This window comes from Postia placenta, assembly GCF_002117355.1.
Source record: "Postia placenta MAD-698-R-SB12 unplaced genomic scaffold POSPLAscaffold_18, whole genome shotgun sequence".
NCBI classification, from domain to species: Eukaryota; Fungi; Basidiomycota; class Agaricomycetes; order Polyporales; family Adustoporiaceae; genus Rhodonia; species Rhodonia placenta.
The window spans coordinates 509,814-537,349 of record NW_020169849.1 but is presented as its reverse complement, the minus strand read 5'-3'; the positions used below and the strand labels follow the sequence as shown (position 1 = coordinate 537,349).

General features: G+C 53.0%; 11 protein-coding genes across 11 annotated transcripts in view; 7 read left to right on the top strand and 4 right to left on the bottom strand.

Annotated features, from left to right (window-relative positions):
* The window catches only part of POSPLADRAFT_1157233 (hypothetical protein), a gene marked incomplete at both ends in the record, with an annotated part of 2,812 nt that extends 1,612 nt beyond the window's left edge, over positions 1–1,200 (top strand). Inside the window, 8 exons of the mRNA XM_024487148.1 lie at positions 122–199; positions 247–311; positions 377–477; positions 557–631; positions 703–794; positions 872–896; positions 947–1,097; positions 1,156–1,200. Coding sequence (XP_024334261.1) covers positions 122–199; positions 247–311; positions 377–477; positions 557–631; positions 703–794; positions 872–896; positions 947–1,097; positions 1,156–1,200 — 632 coding nt within the window. The remainder of the gene's footprint in view (positions 1–121; positions 200–246; positions 312–376; positions 478–556; positions 632–702; positions 795–871; positions 897–946; positions 1,098–1,155) is intronic.
* A 436-nt stretch (positions 1,201–1,636) lies between these two features.
* POSPLADRAFT_1050113 (hypothetical protein) lies at positions 1,637–2,239 on the bottom strand (the record flags this gene model as incomplete). Its single annotated transcript, XM_024479914.1, has 4 exons — positions 1,637–1,777; positions 1,838–1,969; positions 2,042–2,080; positions 2,132–2,239. 4 exons carry the CDS (start codon positions 2,237–2,239, stop codon positions 1,637–1,639), a joined length of 420 nt encoding a protein of 139 aa, XP_024334260.1.
* A 1,430-nt stretch (positions 2,240–3,669) lies between these two features.
* POSPLADRAFT_1185945 (hypothetical protein) lies at positions 3,670–5,219 on the bottom strand (the record flags this gene model as incomplete). Its single annotated transcript, XM_024489191.1, has 9 exons — positions 3,670–3,840; positions 3,894–4,147; positions 4,202–4,385; positions 4,447–4,517; positions 4,581–4,680; positions 4,733–4,821; positions 4,866–4,925; positions 5,038–5,116; positions 5,166–5,219. The coding sequence occupies 9 exons, from the start codon at positions 5,217–5,219 to the stop codon at positions 3,784–3,786; spliced, it is 948 nt and encodes a 315-aa protein (XP_024334259.1). The 3' UTR covers positions 3,670–3,783.
* A 299-nt stretch (positions 5,220–5,518) lies between these two features.
* On the top strand, positions 5,519–7,544 carry POSPLADRAFT_1157082 (hypothetical protein; the record flags this gene model as incomplete). The annotated part of the gene is made up of 4 exons (XM_024487130.1): positions 5,519–5,755; positions 6,133–6,239; positions 6,467–7,046; positions 7,101–7,544. The coding sequence occupies 4 exons, from the start codon at positions 5,519–5,521 to the stop codon at positions 7,542–7,544; spliced, it is 1,368 nt and encodes a 455-aa protein (XP_024334258.1).
* Positions 7,545–7,957: 413 nt separating this feature from the next.
* Positions 7,958–10,558, bottom strand: POSPLADRAFT_1156850 (hypothetical protein; the record flags this gene model as incomplete). The annotated part of the gene is made up of 13 exons (XM_024487111.1): positions 7,958–8,072; positions 8,128–8,192; positions 8,251–8,467; positions 8,521–8,669; positions 8,743–8,841; positions 8,907–9,110; positions 9,160–9,271; positions 9,335–9,351; positions 9,407–9,618; positions 9,677–9,749; positions 10,210–10,300; positions 10,357–10,392; positions 10,449–10,558. The coding sequence occupies 13 exons, from the start codon at positions 10,556–10,558 to the stop codon at positions 7,958–7,960; spliced, it is 1,500 nt and encodes a 499-aa protein (XP_024334257.1).
* Positions 10,559–10,745: 187 nt separating this feature from the next.
* POSPLADRAFT_1050108 (hypothetical protein) lies at positions 10,746–11,319 on the top strand (the record flags this gene model as incomplete). Its single annotated transcript, XM_024479913.1, has 3 exons — positions 10,746–10,772; positions 10,830–11,192; positions 11,296–11,319. The coding sequence occupies 3 exons, from the start codon at positions 10,746–10,748 to the stop codon at positions 11,317–11,319; spliced, it is 414 nt and encodes a 137-aa protein (XP_024334256.1).
* Positions 11,320–11,775: 456 nt separating this feature from the next.
* Positions 11,776–15,210, top strand: POSPLADRAFT_1185941 (glycoside hydrolase family 5 protein; the record flags this gene model as incomplete). The annotated part of the gene is made up of 14 exons (XM_024489190.1): positions 11,776–11,928; positions 11,985–12,166; positions 12,501–12,628; positions 12,679–12,721; positions 12,785–13,069; positions 13,132–13,294; positions 13,356–13,443; positions 13,506–13,768; positions 13,838–13,948; positions 14,002–14,063; positions 14,114–14,183; positions 14,236–14,387; positions 14,439–14,534; positions 14,586–15,210. The coding sequence occupies 14 exons, from the start codon at positions 11,776–11,778 to the stop codon at positions 15,208–15,210; spliced, it is 2,421 nt and encodes an 806-aa protein (XP_024334255.1).
* Positions 15,211–18,361: 3,151 nt separating this feature from the next.
* POSPLADRAFT_1061671 (hypothetical protein) lies at positions 18,362–20,447 on the top strand (the record flags this gene model as incomplete). The annotated part of the gene is made up of 12 exons (XM_024481413.1): positions 18,362–18,432; positions 18,488–18,503; positions 19,371–19,382; positions 19,440–19,455; positions 19,549–19,559; positions 19,610–19,710; positions 19,773–19,832; positions 19,883–19,910; positions 19,964–20,018; positions 20,081–20,105; positions 20,162–20,275; positions 20,342–20,447. The coding sequence occupies 12 exons, from the start codon at positions 18,362–18,364 to the stop codon at positions 20,445–20,447; spliced, it is 615 nt and encodes a 204-aa protein (XP_024334254.1).
* Positions 20,448–20,950: 503 nt separating this feature from the next.
* POSPLADRAFT_1157104 (hypothetical protein) lies at positions 20,951–22,665 on the top strand (the record flags this gene model as incomplete). Its single annotated transcript, XM_024487132.1, has 10 exons — positions 20,951–21,131; positions 21,187–21,329; positions 21,385–21,510; positions 21,576–21,618; positions 21,645–21,786; positions 21,842–21,921; positions 21,984–21,999; positions 22,052–22,113; positions 22,158–22,267; positions 22,324–22,665. Coding segments are annotated over 10 exons (1,245 nt in total), but the record flags the coding sequence as incomplete, so codon positions are not given.
* A 1,966-nt stretch (positions 22,666–24,631) lies between these two features.
* POSPLADRAFT_1157164 (hypothetical protein) lies at positions 24,632–25,422 on the bottom strand (the record flags this gene model as incomplete). Its single annotated transcript, XM_024487137.1, has 4 exons — positions 24,632–24,790; positions 25,027–25,082; positions 25,154–25,296; positions 25,352–25,422. Coding segments are annotated over 4 exons (429 nt in total), but the record flags the coding sequence as incomplete, so codon positions are not given.
* A 1,569-nt stretch (positions 25,423–26,991) lies between these two features.
* POSPLADRAFT_1112531 (hypothetical protein) lies at positions 26,992–27,536 on the top strand (the record flags this gene model as incomplete). Its single annotated transcript, XM_024483403.1, has 2 exons — positions 26,992–27,062; positions 27,194–27,536. Coding segments are annotated over 2 exons (414 nt in total), but the record flags the coding sequence as incomplete, so codon positions are not given.

Here is a 27,536-nt window from a genome sequence, read left to right as displayed (position 1 = left end):
CCCCCCCCCCCCCCCCACACACACACACATGTCATATTTAAGGGCTGCGGTTCACACTACGTCTCACATCGTCAAGTATTCCCTTTCAGATGGTGGAGTAAAGTGCTGTGTATTTTCGCAGTGAGTCTCTTTGTTTTTCGACATAAACATGCACTCGCTTACAACATTCTTAAGGCGTTGATGTCCGCGACATCCTTAGGTATGTCTTCCCAGGTATATGATACGGCGCATTTGACTCCATCCCAGCCTGTGTTTCGGCTGCAATGTATTACCTGAGTATCGAGGATACAGTCGCACTCCAGAACGTCGATGTATGTTTTGAAGCGCTGTCACACAGACCTATTTAGCTAACTGTTGCTTGATGGACTCGTACCAGAAACTCACGATTGCGCTCGATGTCATCTCGCTCTTGACGGATCTTCACATCACCGTTTCGCTTTGTGTCATCTTCCGCAGCGCCCGGATGCCCTCGCAGCCGTGCGTTATTACATTCCATCTGCCCCAGCTTACTGCCCAATAGAATTATCTAAATGTTCGACTTTAGATCTCTTCTTAGGAATGCGACTGGCCGCTCGGAAGGTATCCTCGGCAGGCTGACAAAATACACCGCAAATCGCGGTATCCTTCTCTGGTGCGGCACTTTGTATATTAGTCGCCTAGGTTTCTCTCCTGACCAGATGCCTGCATCCGTTATATGCGCAGTGTGGATCAAGCAATACAGTTAGGAACTTTTATGTTGAATTACAAGACGGGAACGGATGCGGGTGCGATTGTTTCATTCTCGCATGGCTCCCGTGAGTGTGATCAATCAAACGTACTTCGTACTGCTTATCTGTCATGCCGGGCGGGCCCTCGATCTGGCGAATAATAGTATACTTCAATGCATTTCTTGCTATGTGAGAAGTTTTGCGTATCATATTTATGACCTTATCTGACGGCTTCATAGACTGAACGTGCGCCATCATATAAACGAGGCTGGAGAACCTGCCTCAATACTTGTATCCTCCTTCATCGTGAGACGGAGCCCATCACCGCGTAGCGTCGACGCTTCCACGGGAGCGTCTCTGCCCCACCGCTCAATGGAGATGCCAACGATGGTACGTACAATGATGTTTTGCTTACACCACCGTGAAACTCATTTTGGACGGCTAACAGGCCTTGGAGTCATCATCATCGACACAAGGCAAGGCACAGCAATAATACGGCATAAATTGTTAGGATGGAAAAAGTTCCGCGTCGCGCTAATTAGCGCACGAGGCCGGCTCACGCATCGAGTTCAATAGCACGTCAAGAATCTTGTCTCGATATTCCAACAATTCATCATGTCCCCCGGCATCCAGTGCCAATGTGCTAGCGTGTTTTGAGGTTCACAGTCAAGACACTTTGAGCAACGTATATTCAGAGGACGTACCTAGCATTGCCGCAGCTGATATCCCCAATGAGACCCTACGGCCCTCAGATTATACAGTGACACAGCTACTAATCAGAAGACATAAGGACAAAGATCAGATGGGTATCCCGGCTCCTACTGCTGCCAGAGTGGCACAAGAAGGTCCCACATGCAGACGATTGAGTGACACTGAGGACTTTCGATAACAGTTGATTGTTACAAAATGAAACCGAGGGTGCTGGCAGATTAATCTATGTTTCCAGTATTCAATGCGATGGAAGCATTGCTCCACTCTCTCAATGCTGCCCTCACTTTCCGGAAGGAAATGGACAGCGTATCCATGTCCCAGATCACACTTCCGTGACAGGTTTCCAGCTCATCCAGGACCTGTTCAAGGTGGTCTTCATACTTTCCTCTGCTGCGCTCGCTTTCCTTTTTGAAACTCACGATGGCAGGGGCCAGCAGGTCGTCATACTCGCTCAGTAATCCTGCCAGCCTAGCTTGACTGGTAAGCACGCGTGCCTCCTCGGCCAAATTGGCCGGGCTGATTATTACCGGCAGACCAGGCAAGTCCTGCTTCTTGTAGAGTGTGATGTTGTGTGCGAAGCGTTTGAGAACGGTGGAGGTCACAATGTAGATGATCCTGCCTACCCCTCGCTTCCGCACCAACTCAGTAATCTCAGCTAAGCACTTTACAAGCAGTTAGACCTTACGATAGCCCTATATAGACGGGGGGCTTGCCTTCATCGACACCATGAGATCATGGCACCCTCTCAGCCATCCTAAAAAAACCTCTTGCTCGATGACTGGAGCGCCCTCACCGCATACTTCCGAATGGGCTGAAAACATGGCTTCATCTACGAGGCACGCAATCCTAGCCACCATCTTGTCTTGGCCATAAGGATCACGCGTCATTTTCTTGAGCTTCGTGAGCGCATCAAAGTCCAACGTAGAGCAACGCTCCAGCAGTAACTTCATATCATTTTGCTTCGATGGGCCCTTCGATTGGGGGTCTCTCCACATCACAAAGACTCTGTCAGAGGAAGGTGATGACGTCGGCAGCCCGGAAATAGGCAAAGAGGGTTGACCTGCTCGAGCTACGTTATCAGTGATTCGAGCTTGCGAGCATGCACTCGGCGGTTGCGCGAGCACCAGCCCAGTCATTGCACTTTGATCAGTTCTAATTGAAAGCGGATAACGCGATATGGCGACAGGGGCAGCCCAAATTGGCCTTTGCACGCTCTGATCCTGAACGAATCGGTTGAACGCGAATTGATTAGGACGACTCGTGTGGCTACTCGCAGTGTCGTAAGAAGGGATTGTAGATAGCAGGGGTCGCCAGTTAACGTTTGCACCGGATGTGCATCTCTGTCGAGCGTCTGTTCCACAACATGGCATGAGCGCGTCAGAGGTGTGCCTACTAGGAGACTCGCCGTGCACCGTGCGTATGCACATACCATCACAATGGCCGAGTTGGCCCCTGGCGGTCACATTCTGAATGTCACGCGAGACCGTCGGACGAACTGAGAAAGACGAGAATGAGAATGATTCGTAGGGTCGTGATCCCTGCCAGCCCGAATATTGACACGCAGTAAGGTGACGTACTAACTGCATATCTGACTACATCGGGTCCTGGATCAGGAGCGCAGCTTACGCCAGCCAGGGGAGCACGAGATGTCCCTGGCACAGATGAGGATCGTCCTTGTTCATGTACTGCTTGAGGAATACTTGGGCTCCGCTTCAAAAGTTCTGTAAGGCTCATATCGTCTACATCAGTATGAGGAGATCAGCGAGGTCCATCGAAAGCTCCATTTCAACTCGAGCGCACCCACCATCGAACTGAAGTGCAGGATGGGCAGCGCGCTCCTCTACCCATGGTGCCGGCAGCGGTTCAAAGGGTAAATCTACCTGCCTCTGGGCAGCTGCTGCTACCTCAGATATTTCGCCTGTTACTAGACAAAGGCTCGCCTCGCCGGTAGCTTCCTCGGATGAGTAGCGGTGACGCATAGTGCCACACTCTAGTTGCGCAGAGTACTGGATGATGAGGGACAACCGGCTGTGCTGCGCAAGCCTTTCTGAGAGTCTGTACAAAAGCCGACGGCCGTCTGCCGTGACCCCGAATCGCATAGCGACCCGTGGGCCTTCCATCAGTAGGAAAAGCAAGAAGTAAGAATTACGTACAAGCGCTCCGGGACGCTCGCTGACTAGCAAAACCATTTGTATTATTGGAGCAAACCGCTCGACCCGACGCACTGAAATCACAAGTCTTCCATATGTCAGATCCGTTGAAGGAGTAATACATGAGCAATCCTTGACAGGAGAGCACCGAGCTGGTATCAGAAAATGCAACAACATCAAGGCAACCTCTGAGCATGAGCACGCTGATGAAGCCTTCATAACCTTCCCTTCTCCTGCTTCTTGACATATGCAATACCGCCACCGAGGCACGCCTGTCTCGCGCATCAGTGCACCCGCACGGACCGTATAGTGAATGCACCCTCACCTTCCCGTTGGTCAGGTTCTTCGTCGCGAACGAAACCTCCGTCGTACCGTCAGGGCCCGGACCGACCTCCCACACCGACGTTTCCAGCGCATCACCCGGCTTTACTGGTGACGTGAAGCGAGTACCAAAGAACCTCAACGCGTTAGGGTCGCCCCCACCCACAGCGGATACCAGCGCGCGTGCGGCAAAGCCAAACGTCGATAACCCATGCAGGATGACGCCGCCGAAGCCAGCTGCTTTTCCGATGCTCGGGTCTGCAAGCGAATAGGTGAGGCCGGAATATACCTATGCAGGGAGACTGGACTCACCGATATGCAGCATGTTGTAGTCGCCGCTCAGGCGATATACGATCGCCTGCTCGGGCGTCGTTCTGTCCTGGACGACCCAGTCTGGTTTGCGATCTTTGGGCACCGGTTTTGCTTGAGGCGCGCCGGCGATGCGCTTCGAAAAGCTGTTACCCGTGCCCTTTGCACCAAGGTTGAACGACGCTGACTGTATCGATTCATAGACCGTACCGGTAAGGATAGGTAGACACGAGGCAGACACGACGTACGTAGAGCTTGGCATAAGGTGTGCCGTTACTGTCAACGAGAACTTGCTCATCTTCTAGAACGATACCGGTCTCTGAGGTGCGTTGATGTCAGCGTGATCAAGATTACAGTCGCAGCTTATAAGTTGTAACTGAACTGTTCTCGTTCACGCCAACGATGCGCTTTTTGAGCTTCCATCCAGGCCCACTGACAGCGGGCAGCGGCCTCAAGATCTCGATGCTTTGGAAGCCATGCACCTAGTCATTTGCATGAGAAGCATACACCTGATACATCAGTTATTTGGCTTACGACACGGTTGGGGTCAAACGCGGGTAAGCCAGAGACCTTCTTGCCGCCGCTCATCAATTGCCGGAAGTTGACTGTGTCCTGGTTTATGCCTACGCGGGGCTGTCATTGCAGCCAATTCCATGCTGGAGTGGACAGAACATGCCTTTAAACATGAGTACAACCGGGTATGTCGGGAATGGTGCCCATGATTTGTCTTATATGCCATTAAGCCAATCGTCCTCTGCACGGTGAACCACTCTCACTAACCGAGCTCTAACGGTGCGAGCAGTCAGAACCGTGTACAGGAGACTGAAAGTCGTACGTACCGTTCACAATTGAGTAGTCATCCGCCTTGGCTCCGATGCCAACGGCATAGATTAGGAGATCCCGCTGGTTCCACGAAACCTGTCTACTTGTTAGTTCAATGTTGGTTGGATGCAGCACGTTCTCAGACCTGTTGGTCGTCAAATTGGTGACCAACAGCCTTTGCAAGGTCAATTTCAGACATGGTGACGGTTTGAGAGAGAAAGCGACGGGATTTACTCACCGAGGCTCACGGTCAGGTCTGATTGTAAACGGGTCACCGGCCAGTGTGCTTGGGAGAGCGTGCCATGTGATTGAGCGCGTGACAGGACGCGCCCACGACGCGTGACCTTACGCGTTGTGAGCGTGACATAATCACACATGGTCAAGTTTTCGAGTCCCGCGTTCTTGCTTTATTCATTCTGTCTGCTAGAGCTCGCAAAAACCAAGTCTCGATACATTCGCCAGAACACACTTGGGGACTAGTGACAATCTTGGCTAGCCATGGCGTCAACATCTGGGTCCGAGACTACTCACCCAGTGGTCTTTTCTACGCAAACACCATATCCTTTACCGTCGCAACGGTTCATGATCCCGACATCATGGAGGCGATACCAACTGTCCCAGCTTGTTAACAAGGCTCTGTCACTGCCCAAGCCCGTACCGTTTGATTTTCTAGTACGAGGAGAAATTCTGCGCACGACTCTCGCAGAATGGTGCGCAGAAAAGGGGATAGGCGAGGTAAGAGTCATATTCCTTGTTCTGCTTTACCTACGTTGAGGCAGTATTAGCTACAATGAGCCCCAGTATGACTACACACTTGTAGTCGATGGAAAATCTTGAATATGTGCGTGTGCCGAGAGCGCTCCCCTGGTCATTACACGCGCGCATGTAGTCATCCACCCATGGTACAGCCGTAACAACGGGCATAAGCACAGTACGGCAGTAATCCCATTGTCCATAATCCGGTGATTTCCCCTCTTGGTCCGCATATTCAGATTCCCGGAACGAGTCGCTCTCGGTTGCATGGACATGGGACCGTTCATAAACTGAGGGGACTCCGCGCTTTTGTGATTAGAACATAGTTACAGGTACTAATATATCATACATAATTTCAGGAAGAAACACTCGAAATCGAGTACTTTGAATCCGTCATGCCACCCCAGAAAATGTCAACAATACCACATGAAGACTGGGTATCGTCCGTGTCATGTCAATTATCGGGGTACGTCCTACTCTCAAATTGATGTGTGGCATGCATGTGTTGGTGTCTGGTAGAAGGGAGCTCCCCTCGTCTATTTCATCCATGCGATTTCCCGCATTAGATTTCTGCTCATTTACAAGCTGGAATGGGAATCACCTCTAAGTGGGGACGTCCTAAGCGGCCTGGGATGACAGACGAACCAAGTGATACATTGTAAAGAGGCATCACCGCTGACCTCATGTACATAGCTACTTTCTCACTGCTTCCTACGACGGACACATCCGTGTGTTTGACTACTCCCAAAAGCTGCTCCACACAGCATCCACGCACAGCGCGCCCATCGCCTCTCTCTGCCTCGTCCCCACACCGTCAACTCCCTCTACGCACCTTATCGCTACTGCCTCACACGACCTCACTGCGCGTCTGATGTCCCTTACGCTCTCCTCTGATGACACCGACGCAATGCGCACCGAGACACTCGCTTCCCTTCACCTACACACCGCCCCAGTTGCCTCGGTGCAGGCAAACGCTACGGGAACGCATCTCCTCACCGCCTCTTGGGACACGCTCATCGGGTTTTGGGACACCTCCATCCCCGGTGCGGACGAGGTACCTGCGGAGGACGGCGAGCGCAAGAAGCGCCGGCGCGTGGAGGAGGACGCGCCTCGTGCACGACGCAAGGCCCCTCTCGCGGTGCTCAAGTCGCACACCGCGCGGGTATCGAAGGCGGTATTCGCCGCGGGCGCGGGCGCGCAGGCGTACAGTTGCGGCATTGACTCGACGGTGCGCGTCTGGGACGTCGAAAACGGGGTATGCACGGATACAATCGTGAGTCACGTCTCATCTCGCTTCTGCAAATGTGAACTCCAGTCATGGTGTTAGACCGCTTCCGCGAAGCCGTTTCTCGATCTCGCCATCACGCCCTTGGGCACAAGCGCCCTCGCTGCCTCGACGGACCGCACGGTCTCACAGTACGACCTGCGCGCATCCTCTACGTCTGCTGTCACGCCCTCCACTGCAACTCTCAATCACCCCGCGATGCCGTCCTGCATCGCCCTGCCCCCCGCATCTTCGTCGGGCACAGGAATCGTGACGAGTGCCCACGAGCACCAGTTGCTCACAGGTGCCTACGACGGCATCGTGCGCCTGTGGGACCTTCGCAGCGTCAAGAGCGCGGTAGCGAGTTTCAAGACGTTCGAAGAGAAGAGCAAGATGGAGAAGAAGATTCTGTCTGTTGACTGGGCGAGTGGAGTTGTCTGTGTTGGAGGGGAGGGCGGGGTCGAGGTGTGGCGGGCCGGAGAAGGAGATCGAGCGTTCCTGAGCTGAGATGTTGTGTTATCGACTTCTCGAGCCGCAGCCGGCATTCTACATGATGGAGACGTTGTTGCAATACCTCCCTACATGAGACGCGCCGTGAATAATGAATCTGAGAAGGTACTCCATGACAACCACTGATATGGTAATTGATTCAACTGCCTCAGAAGAGTCCTTGTCTATGCTATTTCGGACACACCAGGTATTACTACTACGAAAATCGAAGAGGCTCCTTGAGACAAGGACGCTACAGGTGCAGTGAGGCAGAGAAAGGGGCACAAGTACATGAATACATGTTTGCGTTTTGCTACTTTCCGACGTCTCTACGACCCCTCCGCGAGGGTACTCTGAACCGCGTCGCTGCGGTGCATATATATATTACAAGTTGGGGTAGATGTTGGCATCCTTGCGCGCCTTCGTCATGGCTAGAGAGGCGAACTGAGAACCTCGCGGCAGGATAAGTGTGTAGATTGTGACGAACCTGCGATGATGGCAGCCCCGATTCCACTTCCGTCTTCTGCGTGATAAGTTACAATGTTCCTGGGCAGGGGCATCAACGACAGGCTCCCGTCGAGGCTTCACATCTGCTACGCACTTTCCCTTTTCTCCAAAGATGTCCTGAAGGCCCTCATGGATCCTCTCTGCGAAACCCGGGTATTTCTGAGGACACCCACGTCAGCATAGTATCCAGACGCCGCAGGCCGACGTCGATACCCACATTATACAGCGAGCCGTCGGCGCCGACCGCACAGCCCTCGTCCAGGTATCCCATCTTGCTCACGATTGCGGCAATGCCGCACGCGCTGAGACGCGCCGCACGCTTGCCGACGAGCTTCGCGAGTGCGCGGAAGAACTGGCGCTCGGCGAGCGTCGTCTCCACCGCGAAGAAGTGCGTGAAGATGCCGATGATCATGAGCAGCTCGTCCGTCGGGTCGCTGGGCAACGCTGTGTCAGCGGATTCCAAAGGCAGCGACGAACGGCCGCTGACCTCTCCATGAGTGACAGAAACGCGGTGTCGAACGAGTACGGGATCTCGAGCTTGTACGTGTTCTGCCCCAGGAAAAGCACACCCTCGTCAATGAGCTCACAGATGATCAGCCGCAGGATCTCCCCAAGATAGCGGCCGGAAATGAGTTTCTGCGGCGTTCGACGGAAGGCAGAGTATCGTCAACTGCGAATATGGAGCGAGGAAGTGGATCCGAAAGCTCACCTCGAACGCCTGTTCGCCAGGCTTGTTCGACGTCTCGTCGATGATCTGGTCGTACTTCGTCCGTGGGAGGTTCTCATGCTCGAACGAATCGAATGCGCCCTGTGAGTAAGACGCCGGGTGAGCATTCAACGGTCGACCTGCCCATTGCACGAGAGTGCACGGACCCACTCGCAGTTGATGGCCATTTCAGCATTGCCGTCGATACCGAGGTGCGAGATCTTGGGGATGTCACCCGCGCGCTCCATGTATGCCGCGTTGCATCCGGTACCAAAGATGCACGCGATACGCGTCCTGGGGTTCACATAGTGAGAAGCGATCAGGGTACCGGTCGTATCGCACGTGAGCGCGACAATCTCAGCAGGGACTTTCTGCACGATCGGTCAGCGGCTGATGCGGGAGGGTGCGTCGAGGGCGCACGTTTTTCTCGAGGCTCTTGCGGAACATGGCGACGACATCGTGACCCTCGGTGTTTGACGCGCCGAAGCCCTTAGTCCAACGGATGAGTTCACCGTGATCGATGCGGTCTTGTCTGTGAACAAGAATACACGTTGAGCACAGCAGGCAACCGCTGCGCATGCACATGTGCACTCACAAGCAAGGATAGGAGAACTACAAATGAAGCTCTTTCAGCCACTTTTCGCCAAGCGAAACCAACAACACATACAGTGAAACCGAGAGGGAGGAGACAGTCCTTGCGGATCACACCACTTTCAATTTGCGAGTCGACGAACGTCTTGAGGCACTCGGCGCAGAAATCGAACAGTACTTGGCCCTCCTCCTGCTTCTGCTCCTCGGTCAGTCGGTATTTCGACTGCGTGATCTCGAATTTCCCCTCGCCCTCGAGCGTAACAAGGCATACTCGGAGGTTGGTTCCGCCTGAGGAAGGCCGTGTGAACAGACTCCTGTGAGCAGGACGGGGGAACTCGCGACTGACCCAGGTCGACCGCCAGGAAGTTGCCGGTCTCTTCGCCAGATGGCCAGCCGAAGACGTAGGTGGGTATCATGGGCTGTGTCAAACGGCAGTCAGCAAGATAGTCGTAGCAGGTGCATACACAGGAGGAAAGATGACCGGGAGCACGGCTGCGATGTCTCCCCTGGGATTATTTACATGACCCTAGTGTCGATGGCGTGGAGTTTAGCCAGTAACAGCAGGTAGTACATAAGATATCCACGGTATATTATGCAAACAGCCCAGAAGAATGAAGACAAAATATACGAGGCATATTTGAGGATTGATAGCCCAGGGTCCTTCCACTACAAGTACTTAGGAGCGTATGCAGACGCGCGGTAATGATCGACTGGTGGTCTGTGCAGACACATAGCTACCAGAAGCCTCACCAAGCGACGTAGCGATCTGGATATCGAGCTTCTCGCAGACATACAAGAGGTGATGCCCAGGACCGCTACTTGTTGGAACAATGTTGCGCATATACCGCAGACAACATAGAGGGAGATGAGCGTACTTACCACGACCTGCCCGGCCTTGGCGAGCCCTGTCTCAAGAGAATCCTTGAAAGCCTCGACGATCATCCGCATACGCTGCGGGGTTAGCGTGAATCTACGCGCCCGGGTGAGTGATTCCATTCCATCAACTGATCGACGGGGGACACGTACAGGCTCTCGTACTTGCGGAGGTGATCCGCCATCCTCCTGTGGTCGCATGCATTCACAGTCAGCCCATAACGCGAGAGGCATGAGCTACGCACTTCTTGGTAGCATGGGGGAGGTCGTCGGCGTCGCTGGAGCGGGTGTGGAAGGCGAGGGTCTGCCCGGTGGGCAGGGTGACGCTGCCGCTGCCGCGGCGGGATGCTGGCATGGTGGTGGACGGGGCAGACGATGCAGGGACCGAGTGCAATGGCCGAGCGGAATGACGATCCAAATACGGCGCGTGCTATAATCGATCTATACGCAAGTCTAATCTCCCATTCAAACTCCGACTACCGCTGGCTTCAAGGCCCGCTTTCAATGATTTCTTACTACTGTATTGCTTTGTACGAGCTCCCATGATCGGCCTCAAGGGCACTCTCAATGTCCGTCTTATCTTCTCTCATTACCGATTCCCTCTCGTGCTCACGCCCATGTGCTAGGTCATCGACAACTCCGGAGCTCTGCTCGTAGAGTGCGTCAATGTCCTCAAGCAAAAGGTCAATAACGGCTGGGGCAGCGTCGGCGACGAGATCGTCTGCGTCGTGAAGCGTGCCCGCCCAATTTCCGCCGCACAGAGCGGGTCTAATGCCATCAAGGTCCGCAGAGGAGACGTGCGTCGCGCCGTGATCGTGCGCACGAAGAAGACGGTGCGCAGACCGGACGGGCGATTTATTCGCTTCGATGACAACGCCGCGGTCCTGCTGAACAACAAGCGCGAGATGCTGGGGACACGTATCGGCGGGGTTGTGAGCGCGGATCTTCGAATGAAGGGTTGGGGAAAGATTGTCAGTCTGGCTCCCAAGGTGAGTACTATCTCGGTTGAGTACCGGCACGGTCACTGAGCGGTCCCAGGTTGTATGACATTTCACTTGGCGGTGTTTTCCCTTCTCCGTCTCTCCTGCATAGCCAGGGCTACTAGTCTACTCCTAATGCGAACAAAACAACAACACTATGCCTTGCCGTGCATATCCGGTCACAAAAGCATAAACTAAGAAGTGATTCGCTGTCAGCAAGGCGAGCCCCGAGGTCTGTTAGCGAGTGCGGTCATTTGTACTGTTCGTTGGTGTGTGATGTACGACGCTGCATTCATTCTATATGAATCAAGTGTCTTGTGAAACCGTTTATGGGGCGATACCGTGCAGCATACCTACTTTGAGACCATCTTCAAATCACTTCAGACAAGGCACCGTTACCGTATCACTTTGAGACAGACTCGGCACACAAATGGCCAATGTTGGCGATCACCTATTTTAGCTATGCCGTATATTTATGGGCGCTTGACAGTAGACGCTGCTCAGTCCGCCAGCTGCGACTGTGCTGATCCTTGCGCTATCCTTCCATAATCTCCTGGAAAACATACCCACACGGACTGCTTATTCGACTGACATGATTTCGCGCACGGCGTCAGACGCGTCGTTCATTTTTGTGCGGCAGGATCAAGACGCTTCGCAGGACTTGGCGGCCAGCCGTCTCACAGAGAGCGAGCTGCTTGTGGACAAGTCTAATGTGGAGACCCCAAGGGCTGAAGTAGACCGTGCGGTACGCTCTGCGCTCCTTATTCCGCGGGAATATTTCATCATGCAGACCCAACTTAGCTTGCACAACCCCAATCGCCCGCAGCGCGACCCCCAGCACCGAAGGCTGCGCCTTCATTCGCACATGACTGGTCGGCCGCCGGAACGGGCGGCAGGCTGTATACCCATGGACGCCACTTTGTAGACGCGTACGGAAGGGTGTGCAACTTGAGAGGAGTGAATTTGGCGGGGAACTGCAAAACGTACGTGCTTGACTTCGATCTAGTGATGTCCACACCCGGGCTTTGAAGCCCAAGCCGGCCGGGCCCTGCTTAGCTGAGGCGCATATAGCCCAACACAAGTCCTCGAAAGACCTTCAAGAGGCCACAGAGCCTAGTGTGCAGGCCTGGATTGACTAGCAAGCCAGACCCGGTGGCCAAAAGTGCGGCCCAAAGTAGGGCTTTGGGCCCGAGCCGGGCCCTGAACAAGACTACAAGTTCGATCCAGGCTAATACCTTTGCACCACCTCATGCTATGCCTTGTGCTGCGCCTCGGAACATACATTGCGAGTGAGCTGCTGACACCGTACAAATGCAGGCCTACAAACCACGACCATGACACATTCCCTGCCAACCACGCCGACGTGACTTTCGTCGGCCGGCCGTTCCCACTGGAGGAAGCGCACGAGCACTTTGCAAGATTGCGTAGATGGGGTCTGACGTTTAGTACGATTCGTCCAGTCATTTTACGACAGAGCTGCCTTACATCTTCTCAGTCAGATTCCTGGTGACTTGGGAGGCCGTAGAACACGCCGGCCCGTGCGTCGTCTCCCGCTTCTGCAATCCGTATTGAGGCGTGCTGACCTGGTCTGCGCACCCCAGGGGTATATACGACACCGAGTACCTCGCCTACCTGCGCAGCATCCTCTCGCTCCTCCCGCAGTTCGGCCTCACGGCCTTCGTCGCGCTGCACCAGGACGTCTGGTCGCGCTACACAGGTGGCTCCGGCGCGCCCGCATGGACGCTCGAGGCGGTCGGCTTCGACCTGCACGGGCTCGAGGAGCCGGGGGCCGCGTGGCTGCGCGGGGTGCGCGGCGGCGGGCACACGGAGGACGAGCGCGGGCTGTGGCCGTGCGGGTACCAGAAGCTCTCGGCGGCGACGATGGCGTGAGTGGTGGGCGCCCCGCGTGTGTGCACCCGTGCGAGAGAAGCTGAACGCGCGCATGCAGGACGTGCTTCTGGGCGGGCGACGCGTTCGCGCCGAAGCTGCGGGTGCGGGACGCGCGCGGCGCGGACGTGTCGATACAGACGTTCCTGCAGACGGCGTTCCTGGACATGTGGGAGGTCGTCGCGAAAACGGTCGGCGACCTGGAGGGCGTCCTAGGGTTCGAGGTGAGACCGTGAGGGCACATTATCGTGCGGGGAGCGCCGAGCTTGGCTGACGGGCGTGCAGATCATGAACGAGCCGCATCGAGGCTACGCGGAGCTGCAGTCGATGCACCAGTTTGACTACAACACCGACCTGCACCTCGGGCATGTCCGTAAGTGCCTCCGCCCACGCAGTGCGGATGCGTCTCATTTTCGTGCATGTGCTCCCCTGCAGCGACCGCTTTCCAGTCGTTCACGCTCGGCGCGGGCTATCCTACGGAAGTCGGCTTCTGGACGCGCACCTTCCCGATGCCGACGCGGCTCACAGGCAAGGCAGTGCTGAACACCGCACGCCAGAAGGCCTGGCGCCAGGACGGGCCCACGGGCGGGCGCTGTCTGTGGGAGATGCACGGTGTGTGGGGGTGGGATTTGAAGAAAAACGAGGGTGTTGTGCTCCGCGAGAGCTACTTCAAGAAGCACCCGATGACGGGGAAGACGGTACGTGCGAGGCAGGGTAATGTGGATTCCTGACACACGCTCATCAGATGACCATTACCGGCGATGTAGATCGACTGGTACACCGATTTCTTTTACCCGTTCGTGCAGAGGTGGGCGGAGCGTGTGCGTAGCGTGTCGAGTCCAGACAAGCTTGTGCTTGTAGAGCCGATACCTAACGAGGTATGTCTTGTTCACTGCATGGCGTAGGTGCCCACTCATCGCCCGCCGTCCAGTTCTGCCCTTCCTCTTGGACACCCGAGCGGCAGCCGCCTAACGTAGTGTACGCGCCACATTGGTAGGACTGGTGCCTTTTCGTGATTTGCAAACAATAACGCGCTCTGCCAGGTATGATCTCAACGCGCTGTTCACCAAGGCATTCGGAGACTTCACAGCAAACGTTCAGGGCCTCTCCCGAGTGAGTGCCTGCGAATCACGCCCGTGCGATACATCCTCATTGTCCGCATTAGGGCATGTTCATCTTGAAAGCGTTATACTGGGGCCATCAAGGCGCTCGGGAAAACTTCTCCCTTCAAATCCGGAACATCGTAGAAGCCGGCTATCGTTCCTTGGGCGAAAGGCCTGTAGTCATAGGGGAGTGTGGTATCCCCATGGACATGAAGTTGGTTCTCCCGCCCTCGTCCTCCATTCACTAATACTTACATCTGCACAGTAAGGGCGAGGCGTTCCAGACGGACAGTTGGATATGGCAAACGCGCATGATGGATGCCATGCTGACTGCCCTTGACAAGTCTCTCGTTGGCTTCACGTGAGACTGTCTAACACTGCCCTCCGCTAGTAAAGCTGACTTCGTGTCCAGCCTTTGGAATTACAATCCGGACAACGAGGACCACATCGGCGACGACTGGAACGGCGAGAACTTCTCTTGGTTCAGCAGGCGCCGCGCCCTCACGGGCGACTGGTTGGATCTCGCGCAGACATCTCCAACTCTGGACAACGGTGCCCGCATTGTGCGCGCGTTTGTGCGCCCATACCCCGCCAAGACTGCTGGCATCCCAGTGCGCTTCGACTACGAAATGAACACCGGCCAGTTCACGTTCGAGTGGGTCATTCCCGGGGTAGACTCCGCACCCCCTGCAGAAGCGAGCGTTGCGAGTCCGCCATTGGCCAGCCACCCAGCTCTCACGAGCAAAGATACACAGATCTTCTTGCCGTCGCTTCTGGCGCACAGCCGGAAAATTGTCGTGCAGGGCCTCAAGCCAGAGGACCGCTACCGCTACGACGAGGCTCGGCAGACGTTGACGATCACCACAGCTGACCTCGTTCCTGGCGAGAGGCATAGCGTTACCGTCTCTCTCAACCCTCCGCTCAAAGACGCATTCACAGTGAACAGCTTCTGGGACGATTTCGGACTCCACGTAGTCGCGGCGACCATTGTGCTCGCATCTATCTTAATCTACGTCATTATGTCGATGGTTTCGTAGTTGGTCTAGAAGAATCCTCGAATTATAAAAATACATGAGGAACGGCCTACCCAGTGACGTTGACGAGTTTGGCACGAGGGTGGAGCCTGCGTGCTCAGCCGCGACCGCTTGGCAATGATAGGAGGACTTGATCCTGAGGCTCCACGAATCGCGGGCGCTGTGATGCTATATGATGCCAGTGTTGTGTGGACCACGGTGTTCAGTGTCAAGCTGACAGTTGCAATTGATATTCCCATTTATTCCCATCGGTCATGATCCAGTGCTTGCTCGGTACATCTCGTCCACAGCTGTGTTTATCTATGGTAAGACACCGCATGCAGGGATTGGTCTTTTGGACAGATCAATCCAATCTCCATTGCACGCGGCGTGGGTGCGGAAATGAGACCCAATGAGTGACTCAGACGCGCTTGCGCCACAATGCAAATGTGTGGCTGATACCAATTTGCCTCGATCCCTTGCATATTCCTCCCAGTCAGGCGCATGTAGCATAATAGTCCCGTCAACTGTCGAGTACACACTCAGCATATTCGACGCCAGCGATATGCAAGCACGATAGCCGTACACACCCGAACACCACAAGCCCTCGAGATAAATCAATGCCGGCAGTTGTACATTGCAAAATATCGTTCCCGCCTTTTGATTCTGACACCCTCACTAACAGATTGAACCTCGACGAGCGGGAGATTTCTGAACGCTGGAGGAAGCTCGACGAATTCCTTTACGTGGACTTCGAGACCTTCGTCAATTTGATTGCAATGCCACTCCCTCGACCCTCGCCACATCTAATGCTAGGCAAGGTTAGTCAACTTTCTAAAGTCTCCGCCTTACTACCTCTCTTATATGCTTGTAGACTCACAGCACAAAGCATTTGTCCGTACGATGGGCACCGAGGTACTCGGTCGTCTAAACCTACCAGGTGAGATATTGGCTCTCGTTTTCGACCATATCTCAAGCTTCAAGTATGGCTTCTTCCTCACTCTCTCAAAGTCACAACTCGAACCGTTTGCGCATCAGCAGATGTACGAGCTGATTTGTCTGGGTCAGTGGTGATGGGCGAGGGGTCGAATATTATGCCTTATTGAGTACGCGAATGACGGTGACCTCCTCAAAGAGATATTGCTCGAAGCAGAGCTGGAGAACTTGCGCGAACCCGCATTCGTGAACACTGTTAGAACAGCCCACCAATCTGTGAGGTGAAATGTGAAGCCTGTGAAAAGATCGATTACTTAACGAAACCATCATACGCGCCACCCGAAGAAGCGGTGCGGTACATCTCATGGTCTAAATTGTCGGGTTTACGGAAAGTTGGTAAGGCCGACACCTAATTTCGGGGACAGTTTGACTCGAAGGAGCGTACTTGAGCCTTGCCCAATCTCTTAAAGCACGAGTACGTCGGTGCTGACGCAACGGCGATACTCCCCGATGCGAGGGTCCATGCTCCTTCCGTGGAGGGTGCACTATGCCTTGGTAACGTCTTGTTGTGCTTGAGTTACCGGTCCTTGGACGATTCAACGTCTATGAGCTACCAAGGTGACCTCCATCACGGTGCGTGGGTAGGTGGCCGCTTTGCGATCACAACGCTCGAGCGTTTGTCGCCGTCACCAACTTCATCTGGACGGTGGAGCGACGTCAGCAAATGGGTGCTCACGCGGCTAGCGTCAATTGGGCGAGCCGATTACATTTATGGGGGTTGACAAAGTCAAGGCCAGCTCCGACCCCAACGAGCAAGCGTGGCTGAGAAAAAAAGAGAAAATCACTGTTGCATCGTCCAGTAGTAGTGCTAGTAGAAAGAGTCTGGCTGAGGGAAGCGGCAAGCCGACCGTCAAGGAGGATTCTGACGCACGGGACCTCCGATCTAAAGAGGTCAATTATCTCGTGTTTTATACGTCGCCTGAGTAGCCTAGTTGAGGCCTTGAGGTAGGACCGTCGCGTACGCGTCGAGCGCGATGTTGTGAGGTATTTGGCTATACGCCTGACTTGCCGACTCGGCCCGCGCTCGAAGATAATTACTTGTAAGTTATCCACGTTTTGCTATCCGTCGAGGAATGCTTGCTTCATTCATCTATGTGTAACTTGAAGCTTGAGTATCAGATAGACAGACCCAAGTCATTTCTAAGTACTGTCTTCATTCCTAAAACCATGCAGAGCCGGTACAAGATCTGTCGTGAGTCTGTTTGACAATCCGAGACATTTACTTTGACAGTGGTGCGAATCTCTCCCCGGCTCCCGATGGCTGCAGACCTCGACTGACGGCGTGGTAACTGCGAGCAGCTTGTTACAGCTGTTCTCGAGATGCAGGGAATGAGTCTTGGAATATATTTCAAATCCGTCTATTGGTCTTGGACGTCGCCTGCCCCAGACTTTGGGCAGGGTCATTCACTGCGAGCGTGCTTTGAATAATATATAATGACAGGAGACCATTGAGTCAATATCCAAGCCACATCCATTCTTTCCTCGCTCACTGTGAACCGGCATTCCGGGATGAGAGTGCCATTTAACATCTCCTTTATCTTCCTTTGCCCAGGCCCTCCAGAATTCGTACGTCGCTTTCGTATATGTGCGCTCGGTGTTTTGAATCTGCTCTCACTGTGCGGGACCCGTATGAAAACTCCAGCACCGCATCGGTAGCTAGATGGCCTTCACCACCATCCATAGACGTGCAATCAAGCCACAGTCGTGCATGCCGTGCTCCTGCCTTTTGCCAAGAGCTAGTATCTGGCTATGACTCAGATACTTGAGACCTCACGTGCGTCACAGATATGCTTCTCTCGCAACATTCTCCGCGTTATTTCCCACCTTCCCGGAGGCGAAGCTGATGCGCTCGTCTCGCCTCAAAATAGATGTGAGAGAACATTGAACGCGACACAATGCCGTCTCAATCAATCATTACTTCTCCATATTCTTCTCGCCATCATGCACACAACATTCCTACCGATCAGCATCAGTACACTCCACAGCTCTTCATCTGCAGAGGCTCGCAGCTTGATCAAAGGAGCATGGGCATCCTGTTCCGTATCGAGGCCACCGGGGCCCGTCTGTAGAATGCACCCGAGTCAACAACGACGCAGCAAGTCGACAGTTTTATCTACAGGCAATTATTATAAAGGATCGTTCGCCTGCAGTGAGGCCTCTCGACCTCGGACACTTCGGCATGGCTACGCTCTTCCTTACTCCCAGCGTCGCCTTCACGTCGACATGGGTCGGAATGCTTCTCTGCTTCATGTACGTATACCATCTACAGATGGCGATTCATACTAACGATTCATTTTACGTGCAGATTTTATGGCGGAACTGTTGGACAGACCATGTTCTATTTGCATAGCTTCACCCGGGATAGTATTGGGCTAAAGACACTGGCGCGTTATACTTCAATTGACCTGCACATTCAGCTCATCTGATAGTCGATATCAGGTCATAAGTCTATGGTATCTCAGCGCTGTCTCTTAGCACTCCGAGGCACTGATTCATGGAAATTAGGCTTTTTGACACAGTCAAAGTCTTCATCCATACCCAGGTAGGTTATAGATTACATAAACAAGACTTTACTCACAAGGCTATAGCTACTATGGCACTGGTTTGTTCGCAATCACTCCTTTGACGCCACACTTCTTATGCTTCCGACGTAAGACTATTGTTCAAGTATATTTTCTCTGACCCACCACTAACGCTTCAGCTCGTCTGTCGGCATTACAGATCGTATACGGTGCTTAGATTTGCTTGTTTGATCATGAAAGCAATTCCAACACTAAATGTCTCGCTTCTATAGGTCCATTTTATTCTGTCGGTGAGCCATGCCAATCTTTGGCTGTTCTGCTGCCCATCTAAACCTGCCTTAGTCGGTGACAACGTTTGCTGTGCAAGGGTGCATTGCATCTTCTATTTACTGAATATAAGCTTACTGCTTGCACACAGGCTCTACATTTACAATATATGGGCCCGTTAGTCTTCAACATGACAGACGTTCTCTACTGCTTATTGATACCCTCTAAGTCACGAAGGCGAGAAATTTTCAGAGGCCTTTAGTTACCGTTGGGGTATGTTTTTACATTCGCGGATACATACTCAAGCTGAGGTTTGCTGCAAGGCTTCCCTGACAATACTCTCTATTGGTATGTGAGCTCTATGCGAATGTATCGCATATTCACACTCGTATGCTTCAGTTTGCGGCTGCGGTACGTGCAATGGAAGTCAGTCCATCACTTTGTTGTTCACTTGCGGATCTATGGCAGTTGCTGCATACGACATGTGAGTCGCTCAGAGGCATCTTGAGATTCGTAGACTTGAAGCTAAAACCTCTCGTCGGTAGATTCACTAGTAGCACTGACATATCTGCAATAGCCCGAGTAGAGGTGCGAGTTCGAACATTATGCCTTGTGCGGATACCTAAATGTCACATCAGGTTTCTGGCCGTATACAAGGCTACTCTGCACTAGCAGTGGATGCATTCATTACGTTGTCTCTGTGCGTCATCCTTCATCGCTCCAGAACCGGGCACAAAGCGTGAGCCACCTCAACAATCAATCACGCCTGTTTGTTCATTCCCTGCGGCACGAATTGTCTAGGACGGAAAACTTAATATCTCGTGTGATCGCGTTCGTAATCGGTCGCGCAATACTGATATTGTAAGTCACTAGCCGAAATAAGGGCTCGTAACTTACTCAAGAGATGCAAGTCTCGTCCAGCTCCTTGTCATCGTCACGGTACGTTCTGGATCCACGAAACTCGAGTAATCAATGACGAGAACACCGTATAGTACAAACCGAACGGTACACAAGCCATGGATGGGGTGTACTGCTTTGCTGGGACATGTACGTTACCGGCCAATGCTTCTCCTGTCCAATAGTGCTCATGTTTTGTGTGAACGCCCCAGTGAACATCAATACGGCCTTAGCCACGTGCGTTCGAAAGTGCCGAAGTAAATGTCAACCGCTGATCTCGGATCTCGTCGTAGTCTCAATGCTCGTCGCCCACCTCTGAATGCAACGGACATACAGGCCAGCGGGGACACGTCATCAAGTCCCATAACTAGCTTTCATGTCCGCCGAACATCGGTCTCGACTATACAGTATGTTGATCTCTGCTATTCAACGCAAGCACAATCGCTGTCGGGCTCATCAAAACTCTTATACAGGTCAACTATGACTGAGTCCAGCGAGTCCGAGAAGTTCCCTGCCAATGTGTCAGAATCACTAGTGCCAGAGAAAGTCGATGATGTCATTTTTGAAGGTAGTATATGATCTCGTGTACTTCGGTACATGCAGGCGATAGCAGACGTTTCCTGCGACACTCTTTGTTACCGAAGTTGTCGTGCAGAACGTGCAGTGGCGTTTTTGTCGTTGCCCCGCTAATCGATAGGAATGTGAGAGCTCATGTGGTGCAGAGTGGATGGGTGCTCTGACGAAAGTACATGCATTGTCGCATGAGTTGATAACGCCTGCGATGACATCTTGGGTGCTGTTGTTAGCTCCTGGAATGCGGAGGGCGGGCATCCGCGTTCAATCTGTGCCGACATGCCTGAAATCTCTGTGCGTGTCAGCACTATCCAACGTTGCAGCCAGGTGGTTCTATCTCAGAAACTTGCTGATACGAAGTGATGCTACGAAGCAAACTCACTCCATAGCAAACAGTACTCTTAGGATCTAGGTCATTGCGATCTCACATATCGGTAGGGGTACCTGACGTGCGTGTTCTGCTTCTTTTCCTATCTCTCAGACACCGAAACTTAGACCGTCTCAGTTAGATTCGTCGCGTGCGAGTACAAATACTCTGCGATGAACCAGATGCCTGTCCGGTCAACTTGTTGGAAAGCACCGGCAAGTGGACAAGGCTACTCAGATACGTTCAACCGGAGTTTCGCATGCCTAGCCTCACCGTCCCCCAAGTTCCGCGACATGTTGCCCCTCCTCCTACGAAGGAGAACTGTAAGTGCTGTAGACGGGTTACGTTGCGCTCGCTGACGTGGTGTTCTGCCTCAAGTGGAATATGCGGACCTAGCCATAATTGACTTCGCCAAAGTGCATACTCCAGAGGGTCGTGCTGAGCTAGCCCTCGAGGTCCGCGACGCGCTCTCTGTCCAGGGCTTCTTCTATATCATCAACCATGGCTTGACTCAGCACGAGGTGCGTCGTGCACGCGAACGTTAGCAACGCAATGATGACCTCGTGCATACTGTAGAATGAACGTATCTTTGATATTGCCGATGTGCCTTTCAACTCTGTCCCAGATGAGGAGAAGCGGCTGTACGCTGCGGACATGAAGGGCGCAGGCTCTTACCAAGGATACAAGATGCGCTCTGTTTTGGTATGGCGGCGATCTGCAATAGAAAGCTAGAAAGAACACAGGCACTAAGCTTTGGGCTCTGACAGCACATTGACAATGGCGTCCTCGACCAGCTGGAGCACTACAATAGTGAGTATCGTAACTCATACACGTAGCCGATCCTCACCGAGCGACATGGATGGCAGTCAATCACGACATCGCCAGGAAGAAGCACCCGAAGGCCCTTCAACCGCTTATGCCCGAGATCGAGTCTTTCATCAAGTTCAATCACTTTGAGGTGCTCCACAATATCTTGCGGTAAGTATGGCGATCCAGTTGGCAGCACGGAATATAATTGACTACATACGCGCAGCCTGCTAGCCATCGGACTGGAACTTCCTGAGGAAACCTTCGTCGACCAGCACAAATTCGATGTCTTGGGTGAATCATATGGTAAGACTGAAAACAGTATTGATTTAGTAGCACAGCCTCACGTTTTCGGATCTACCTCGCAGTGCGCTTCACGAGATAGTAAGTTCACATTCGACCCAAATTGTCCCTTCAGACATCTAATATACAGCAGCTATCCTAGAACTGAGGAGGACGAGGAGAAGACCAAAAATGTGTGGCTGAAGGGCCATACAGGTACGCCACAATTGCTCTGTCGACAGATAGACTCTGACGACCAGGCGCAGATCTCGGCAGCGTCACCATTCTCTGGAGCCAGCCGATCTCCGCTCTGCAGATTCTCTGTTCAGACGGGAAATGGCGATGGGTCAAGCACATTGACAATGCTCTGGTACGGCGCACCTCGTGGCTCGATTCTCGGCTAGAAGTCACGTCGTGACATTGCAGGTGGTCAACTCTGGCGACGCGATGGACTTCCTCTCGGGGGGATTCTACAAATGCACGATCCACCGCGTTGTGCAGCCTCCGCCGGACCAGCGCGGCCTCACTCGTCTCGGCATCTTCTACTTCGCGATGCCGCATGACGACGTGAAGCTGGTCCCGCGCCTCGATAGCCCTGTACTCCAGAGGGCTGGAGTGAAGCGTCGCTGCAGCGATGACCGAGCACCCACTATGAAAAGCTGGCGGCAAGGCAGGGTGAGGGGGTATGGGTTCGTTCAGTTGAAGAAACGGGAGGACGGCCATGAGGAGGAGATTGTGGACGGACTTCCTGTCACATATTTCAACTAAGCTGATGTAGCTCTGCATTCATTCGTTTCTACCATCCTGACAATACCGAGGTGTGAGGTGTCGTGTTCTGACATCGGTCTTAAATTTAGTTGAGAAAGCTGGCGGATCAGAGCTTCGCACGCTCTCAAGGACATGATGGTGAGGGTTCTTATCCCATTCGTCTTCTCATGGGCACATGCCTATATGCCAGGGGGACCCTATCTCAGACTGTCGCCGTCTCTTACATGCACTTGTGCTTGTAGGGATGGGCCAAGCTCGACTGAGAGGCTCACAGAAAGGATGTCAAGACAATGTGTGCTGTCGGAATGCATGGCGGAAGTTGAGACCATTTGTGGCGGGGAGCCCCTGCATACCCATTGAAATTGTCCGCCGAATTCGCATCAAATCAGCAGGCAGATTCGTCGGGGAGCAAACTATCCAGGGACGTACAGCCACATGGAATGACGGGTGTACCATCCGCGGACCCTGAACGAAAGAAGTACGATTCTCAAAAAGGATCACTGGTAGGAAGTAGCGTACTACATGGGAGGATATCGTTTCTACAACGTTAGAACATGGTGGCTAAGTTCATCACATGGGGTAGTTGTCACGCGCCTTCTGCTTCTCCTGTCTCTTCCAGTACATCTCAATCGCCTCTTCTGCTACACGAATCGCTTTGGCATGCTCTTTCCCGTCTATATCATCCGAGACCGAGTGGTGCGGCCCATGATCCAGTACTAAGCCCTTTGCGTTGCGATTCTCTGCATAACTGATAGGCACATACTTGTGCCGATATTTGAAGGTTGCTAACTCCCACCCCTGTGGTTAGGGTTCGGTGAAAATATGAATAGACATCGCACTCACGAGATACCCATGCACTGGTGAGCCTCGCAGTGTTGTATAGTTCAGAGCAAGGGTTGATGTTATCGGGGGGGCCCTCAGGTTCTGGACCAAACTGAATTGCATGCTGAGGTTGAGCAGGGCATTTATGGCGCAGGATGGATCTCTCAAAATCTATGATGGCGGGTTGCGCTATACCCTCAACCGTTTTCACGAGGATATTTCTAGCTGAAATGTCCCCATGTACAACTTCTTTCGCATGAATCGCCTCCACGATCTTTACCAGTTGCATCCTACGATGAACGACGAAGACGTTCGTTAGCTTGCTGTTAATAGTGTCTCAACTGTCAATTATTATCGTACCGAAACGCTTTGTTCATTTTCGAGAACGATGTCGGTATGCCGCAGTACTCGAGTACAAGGCAGCTGACTCCAATTTCACGTTGACCTTCGCCGCCGGTGACATTGCCTTTATAGAGCCCATAGCAAATGGGGATTGAGGAGCCTTGGAGGTCGCGCAAGCGCATCAGCAAAACCAGATCCATCTTGAAATCTATTACATGACGACACAATCAATGTAATCAAGCGCCATAATTGTACATGAGAGATATACGATTATCGAGGCGAGTCTGCTTTGGCAATATCCCAATCCATTGCAATAGGTGCAATACTGACGGTTATTGGCAAGGTGTCATATTTCTTGCATCATACGGTATGAGCTTGTCAGGCTACGGCAAAATTATGCCATCTGTACATCTAGGTCGAGATTACGTCTCTTATATCGGGTTGTAATCCAATGCTACCTTGCGCACGAATCGCAGTATTGTGTCTATTGTATTCCCATCTATGGTTTTGTCACAATCCGCTGGGTATGGCAACAAGTAATTGCGCGGATAGGCTCGGATCGCGGTCCCCTGGGTCCTCAGTACAGAAATATCACAAATCACGTATATTTTCTCGCAACAATACAGGTGTGGCAATCTACAGATTCCCGCCCGAAGCAGCCGTCTGCTCCTTCTGTAGACGTTGAGCCAGAAGCTGAGCTCCTGACGTGCTAGCAGCCGCACCTGGTTCTAGTGCTGGTGTTGTCTGAAATATTTGCCTCATTGAGGCATCAGCAAGACACTCAGGCCGCAGAGAGCAAGACTTACTCGTCCCACCACTGGAGCAATTCTGTGTTGCGCTGAGCTGACAAAGGACCCGGGGCAGCCTCAAACCAGTCGACTATACTGTTGTAAAAGGTGCGGTAGTCAAACCCGTCGAGGTCATTGCTCCACGAATCGAAATCACTCAGTGTGAAATGTAACTAGTATGAAATGATGAGCTACGAGATGATAATCGACGTGGAGGATGGAACATACCAGCACACAAATATAGGCAATAACGCGCCCTGTAATGTGCTATCGACGTGGAGGATGGAACATACCAGCACACAAATATAGGCAATAACGCGCCCTGTAATGTGCTTCAAACCAATGATTTGCGCGACTGTACTGCGTTTGGTAGGAGCTCTCTTCTTTCGCTTCTTGCACGGTGGCTCACCACCTTCTGCGCGTCCAGATTCAGGATTGTCAGCATCTTCGACAGCTTCGGCAGACCTGGGGGATGTCAAAATTGATCTACATGCCTGCAGAACAGTTTAGTGCACGTCAAGCAATGAATCAGAGACCTACCGAAATCAGAATAGAACTCCGGAAGATACCCTCCTCTCGGTCATCTGGATTACTCTTTAAATGCGCAAAAAGGAAAGCAGGCAAGTGGTGCGGTCCAATGTAAAACCTCGGGTTACCATCCTTGATTCCGGTACGTGTTCTAGATGTAAAAGGTCAAAAGTAATTACGAGTTCAACATGTGCGACCAAACGCACTCCTCGTCGTCCCAGCTCCATTCAACTGGAATCAGTAGACGTGCTGTTGCATCGTTATTGAAGCCACGGATCGTCTTCAAGCCTGGATATTGTACAAGCGCAGTAACTGCTGGCAATCCCGGGGAAAGGTGCTGAAGCCAAGTTATGAAGTTCTTATTTAAGTTAGAGATGTCATCGCCGCGTGCTGCATCAGCTCCCTTCCGCAACTTTTGGATATAGCTATACTATAAGCCAGCACCATACAATAATGCACTGCTGGCACACCTGTTTATATAACGCCCCAATCTGACGGACTGGCAATGCAGATCCAGAGTCGGGATTGAAGGATTTCATCACCAGAGGGAGATGGTACACCATTGCGTGATATGCTCTATAGGTGCGCTCGTTGTCGGCACTACAACACACATCTTTTATCACTGTAGACATATTCATATTAATGAACGAACCTATGCTGCAGACAGCGGCCACTGCCCTCATTGCTGTCAGATAAGTCTTCCGCTTCCATGCGTCGATCGTGTTCAGCAAAGAGGTCTGCCGGATTGTCGTAGAGTGACACAACACGTCGGAAAGCGCGTCCCATGTGGGCATGCGACTCGGATCTAAGTAACCAGTTGTGATTGACAGAAAACAATCAAATGGTATAAATTACTCACAAAGGCATTACAACAGGGTCCGCATCAGCTTCTTTGAGAAATGCATTTTCTGAACTCAGTTCAGCTAGCTGACGTTTAAGACGAGCAACAGTCTCAGCAAGAACTGAAGGATGTATAGGAGGGGTAGACTGGTCATGCAGCGCAGCTGCAGAACCGGTTGGTGATGCATGCGACATGGCGCGAGATGGTGGAGTGAAAAAGGCAGTGGTTTGCTGAACAAATTTATATCATTCAGGGCCTAGCTCGGACACAAAGCCCTACCCAGCCTTCGGTGGCTTGGCCTGGCCTTATACAGCTTGGGCTGGGCTTGATATGGCTCGGTATGAGCCAGGCCCGACCACATCAGGCTTCAAAGCCCCACCTAGATCCAGTGAGCAACTCGTCATTCTAGTGGTGCACTGAAGTACTCACTCTGCACAACAATCTCTCTGGTTGAAGCTACGAGCCGTGTCACGAGTTGGTACGGCGTCTAGCCGTTTTTTAATTTTTCCTTTTCGCGGGCTCGAACCCGCGACCTCTGTACTACTTGCCCGATATGGACGCATCACTATCTACTGTATGATTAGATTAGATGGGGCGGCAGCGCACGGCACAGCTCGGGCTCCGCTGACACAGCCGCTCTGACTCACCGGCCCCCGGGGCCGCGTCGGCATGCTGCGCACAGACCAGCTGCGCACGGACCAACACGCACAGCCTGCCCTTAACCTCCCCTGTATATAAACCGGCCTCTGCTGCCCTAGGGACCTCAGTTTCGACCTCTTGTCCCTAGCCTTAGGTTTGAGCATAGCTCACCATCGCTTCGGTGAGACTTAGTCGGACGCCCCCAGCATTCAAGTTTTCCTCAGTCGCTTGACCTCAAGTCGCGACATTAGGTCGAAACTCCCCAAGCTGCCGGCGTCCCCTCAGGACACCCTATATTCACTTTCCTTTCCCACAGGTCGGGTGGTGCGCACCCTTACGATACTCTACGATACATACGATACGTAGATAGCCCTACATACATCGCCAACACTAAGGGAACGAACTCTTCAGTACCTGCACTTCAGTGGGCGGTACTTGTCCTCACGGACGCGTGGACTAGGTTCCTGCTGCATAATAGTCAAAAGCAGTACTGGGCCCCACGTGAACTGCGAACCCTAGTGTCTTCTTGGGCGCCGTAGCGTAAGCTAGCATAGCACGGCCATTGTAGTACGCGCACCTCCCCGTCCTCCCCCCCATCCAACGTGGCTGCCTGCCAAGGCCAGATCCACGCATTCGACTCCCAGGACCTCATCGACGTCTACATCCCAGACGGCCCTGAGACAGTCCTCTATCGTTGCGAGCAGCAACCGTGCCCAAATCGGACACCCCGATCGATCGAGGAGGATTACCCTCGCTACAAAGCGATCCGACGAGCGCAACACCCGCTCGGACCCCGAAGCACCCTCGCATCTCGATCTGCCTCGCGGCACTCTCGCCCTGTCTCCCCTACCTCCCGCCTTCCCCAAACTGTCGCCGAGTCCAGTCAAACTCGAGGAGATCTCCCTCCAGAC